Source organism: Helianthus annuus, chromosome 4 (genome assembly GCF_002127325.2).
Source record: "Helianthus annuus cultivar XRQ/B chromosome 4, HanXRQr2.0-SUNRISE, whole genome shotgun sequence".
In the NCBI taxonomy this organism is placed as follows: domain Eukaryota; kingdom Viridiplantae; phylum Streptophyta; class Magnoliopsida; order Asterales; family Asteraceae; genus Helianthus; species Helianthus annuus.
The window spans coordinates 147330204-147334704 of record NC_035436.2 but is presented as its reverse complement, the minus strand read 5'-3'; the positions used below and the strand labels follow the sequence as shown (position 1 = coordinate 147334704).

At 39.6% G+C, this 4501-nt stretch overlaps 1 protein-coding gene across 1 annotated transcript; it reads right to left on the bottom strand.

Annotated features, from left to right (window-relative positions):
• Positions 1-2060: 2060 nt before the first annotated feature.
• LOC110936554 (probable indole-3-pyruvate monooxygenase YUCCA5) lies at positions 2061-3699 on the bottom strand. The gene has a single exon (XM_022178965.2). The coding sequence runs from the start codon at positions 3655-3657 to the stop codon at positions 2392-2394; it is 1266 nt and encodes a 421-aa protein (XP_022034657.1). The 5' UTR covers positions 3658-3699; the 3' UTR covers positions 2061-2391.
• Positions 3700-4501: the final 802 nt, after the last annotated feature.

The following is a 4501-nucleotide window of genomic DNA, read 5'->3' as shown; positions in this document are numbered from 1 at the left end:
GAAGCCATGGGGTTGAAAGATTCATTGCAGTGGGAGTTAGCAATGAAAGAAGAGATGAAGTCGCTTGAGAAGAACAAGACCTGGCTCTTAACAAAACTTCCAGCTGGGAAGAAGGCTCTTCAGAACAAGCGGGTTTTCAGGGTCAAAGATGAACATGATGGTACCAAACGGTACAAAGCAAGATTAGTAGTCAAGGGATTTCAGCAGAAAGAGGGAATTGATTTCAATGAAATATTTTCTCCAGTGGTGAAAATGACTACCATCAGACTTGTTCTCAGTATTGTAGCAGCAGAAGGCTTGCATCTTGAGCAGCTAGATGTCAAGACAGCTTTTCTACATGGTGACCTAGAAGAAGAAATCTACATGACACAGCCAGAAGGTTTTCAGGCTAAAGGCAGAGAAAACTTGGTGTGTAAGTTGAAGAAGAGTTTGTATGGTCTGAAACAAGCGCCCCGACAATGGTATTTGAAGTTTGATAACTTCATGGGAAGAGTCGGATACAAGAGATGTGACAATGACCATCGTTGTTACATCAAGAGGTTTAAGGGTTCTTATATCATTCTATTACTATATGTGGATGATATGCTGATTGCAGGTTCAGACATGACAGAGATCAAGAAGCTGAAGAAGCAGATGTCTGAAGAGTTTGAGATGAAAGACTTGGGAGCTGCAAACCAAATACTCGGGATGAGTATTTTCAGAAACAAAGAAGATGGTTCTTTGACACTCTCTCAAGAAAAGTACATTGAGAAGGTGTTAGAAAGATTCAGCCTTAAAGATGCCAAGATTCGAAGCACACCTTTGGGAAGTCACTTTAAGCTTTCTAAAGTTCAGTCACCCAGATCAGATGAAGACAAAGCAGATATGGCTAAAGTTTCGTATGCATCGGCAGTTGGTAGCCTCATGTATGCAATGGTATCCACGAGACCAGATATAGCTCATGCAGTGGGAGTTGTTAGTCGGTTTATGTCCAATCCAGGGAGAGAACATTGGGAGGCAGTTAAATGGCTGCTAAGATATTTGAAGGGGACTTCAAAAGTGGAATTACAGTTTAAGGGGAAAGAGGTTATTTTGAAGGGTTTTGCAGATGCTGACCTTGGTGGTTGTAAAGAATCTTATAAAAGCACCACCGGATATGTCTTTACAGTGGGAGGCACTACAGTAAGCTGGATGTCCAGACTGCAGAAAAGTGTTACCCTTTCAACCACAGAAGCTGAGTATATGGCAGTTGCTGAAGCAAGCAAAGAGCTTATATGGTTGAAGAATTTTCTCAAAGAGCTCGGCAAGGAACAAGTTGATTGTGCACTATTCTGTGACAATCAAAGTGCAATTCATCTTGCAAAGAATCCTGTCTTCCATTCGAAGACAAAGCACATACAGCTGAGATATCACTTCATCAGAGAGCAAGTTAGTGAAGGCACTCTTATCAAAGGAAGTGAAAATCCATCTGATATGTTGACTAAGGTTGTCACCTTAGAGAAGTTGAAGCTTTGCATAGCTTCAACTGGCCTTCAGGTTAATTGAAGAGAAGGCCGGGTAAGTAGGAATGTATGAAGATCAAAGTTTTTACAGAGATACTGATGCACAGTTGAAGCACATGTGAAGATTATTCCGTGGCTTCAAGTGGGAGATTGTTGAGTGTGAAGCCAACTTGACAATTTGACATTGTTGAGTACCAAGCCACTTGACAACTTGATCAAGCTGAGGTCAGAAAGCAGGATAAGAGGATGATATCATCCAATCTTCCTGTTATCCAGATTTTACGGATCTTGTCTTTCTCTTTCCTCTATCATTCAATCCAATATATATGATTGAATTGTATCTCTAAATTCTTGTACCAAAAGCTTAATACAAATATTCCTAGTTACCACAGTGGATGTAGGTCAGAATCGACCGAACCACTATAAATCTTTGTATTCTTCGACAGAAAATTGCGTGTGTGTGTGAGTTCTGTGTTCGTGAGTGCATCCTGATCCTAACATGTGACTCAATCTTAAAAGGTTAGAAATAAAATTATGTTTTAGGTTAAATAAAATGGAAAAGGGAACGGTTGGTTATCCAAAATATATTTTACACCCTTGTATAATGAAGGAAAATAGACGAGCTTCATTTACTCGATATTTTCAATAATAAAATATAGAAAGAGAATTACAAAATGAACGAAAGCAACCAATAAGAGTAGAACATTATATAAAAGAATGTTACACTCATCGTGCCAGGTATACAAACAATTTTCTAAGCTTACTACTTTTCTTTTTCTTATTTGGGTTGGCATCTGCTCTTCTGTTCTATATTGTTTCCAGTTTCCGCATATAGTTTTAAATATACACCACCTGCAGAATATATAAATCCTAACTCTTTTTACCATGAGTTCGTTTTTGTTAAATAAAGTTAGAAAGTTGAGATGCATCTTCTGAGTATATGAAGTTTCTTTTTCTTGTGATTAAATTCTTCATTCCAAACCTTGCCAATATCTTGAGAAATTTTAACAGCGTCAGCAGACGCACTAGCAAGTCCTCTTCTGGTGAATCCGGATGCATATAACCCACGTTTTCCCTTCCAACCATTTGGAAACGGCGTCTTTGGGAACCCGTTTTTAGCAAAGAATTCAGTCTCCTGAAGCCAGAAAGGGACATTGCTGCGATACCCGGTAGCTAAAACAACCGAATCAATGTCGAGTGTCTCGCCATTGACGAGCTCCACCGAGTTGGAATTGAATCTTTTGATCCCAGGGACGACTTTGATCTCCCCTGATCGGATTTTCTCAAGCGCGCCAATGTCGAGTACTGGAGTCTTTCCATGGTGGTTTTTGAGTTCTAATGGGCCTAAAGATGGTCTTTTAATTCCGTACTTTTGAATGTTTCCAAGAATGAACCATGTTAACATTAACAATAGTTTGTCAACTAGCCATAGAGGTAGCCATTTCATCAGCATCATGGCTAGATCAAATGTTGACTTTCCCATGATTTCTCTGGGCAAGACATGAACCGAGCTTCGAACCACCATGGATGGCTTGGCATTGTGGTTGGAGAGGTCTAGTGAGACCTCCATGCCCGAATTTCCACACCCGACCACCAATACTTTCTTTCCTGTGTATTTCTGGCCGGACTTGTAGTCTTTTGCATGGATGACTTCACCTGAGAATTCTTCTAGTCCATCTATTTCTGGCACTACCCCTTCTGCATTTTCTCCTGTTGCCACCACAAGCATTTGACAGATATACTCTGTTTCAGACCCGCTTGTTGAGGCGGTAACCACCCGCCACAGCTTGCAGGCTTCGTCGTACTTAGCAGACTGCACACACTCGTTGAACTGCGGCTTGATATCAAACTTTTGAGCGTAGTTCTCAAGATACGCGATGAATTGTTTCTTTGTTGGGTATTCGGGGTAGTCCTCGGGAAAGGGTAGGTTGGGAAGTTGGCAGAATTTTTTCGGGAGGTGAAGTTTTAGGCGGTCATAGGTGCGTTTTTGCCATAGAGAAGCGATGCAGTCAGCTCGTTCGATGACTACAAAGGGAATGCATTGTTCCTTAAGGCAAGCCGACACGGCTAGCCCTGAGGGTCCCGCCCCTACTATAACCGGGCCGTTGACCCACACACATCTGCGACCGCAGAAGTCGGTTTGAGCTGAAAAACTAAACATTCTCTGAAATTTCATGGAATGCAAGGTGCTTTAAAGTTTTGTTTTTATGGTGTTGGAGTGACAAAAAAAAAAAAGGAGAAGAGTAAGTTTGGTATGTTTCAAAGTGATCGAAGTTGAGATGATTGTTGGAATGAAGGAGGGAGGTATGTATGCATATATATATAGGAGGGTGGGGGTGGGGGTTGGAGGATTGTACCTGGTAGGAGACAATTATACCCCGAAATTCCATTAAAGAGCTAATATACAATGCAAACACGTTAACTTTTTCCCACAATTTGTTCTCTATATCACTAATGATGGTTAACTAAATTAAACAATAAAATACAAGGAATATTATCATCCATTATGGTTAACTTTTTGCTGGACAGAAAGAAGAAGAGGGGAAGCATGTGATTATAAACTTTATGTCCGCCCAAAATTATCTCTAATTTTTCAATGAAAAGTTTTGGAATTGACTCTTTTTTAGGGTATTTCATATGAATATGTTATCATCCATTCTAGTGTACGCGCATTGACTTCGTGATAAAAAGTAGACTAAGTGTGAAGGATTACTCTAAGATTAAGAGAGTTTTAGCATTTTCTTTTATATGAAAAGTCATATATTACATTATGTCCTCATAGAATCACATGTTTATTTTGATAATTTTATATATTGAGGCTTTTGGGTTGATAACTACAAAGTACAAGCAAATATATAACCATTACATTGTTTCAGGTTATTTTTGAAAATCAAATCGTAGATGAAAGCCGTTCAAAAAAAAAATAAAAAAATTCGTAGATGAAAAACCAAACAACTTGATCAAGCTGAGGTCAGAAAGCAGGATAAGAGGATGATATCCACAGGGTTATCCAATCTTCC

Excerpts from the sequence above, each read along its gene's own strand:
- LOC110936554 (XM_022178965.2), bottom strand. The coding sequence starts at position 3,657 with ATGAAATTTCAGAGAATGTTTAGTTTTTCAGCTCAAACCGACTTCTGC.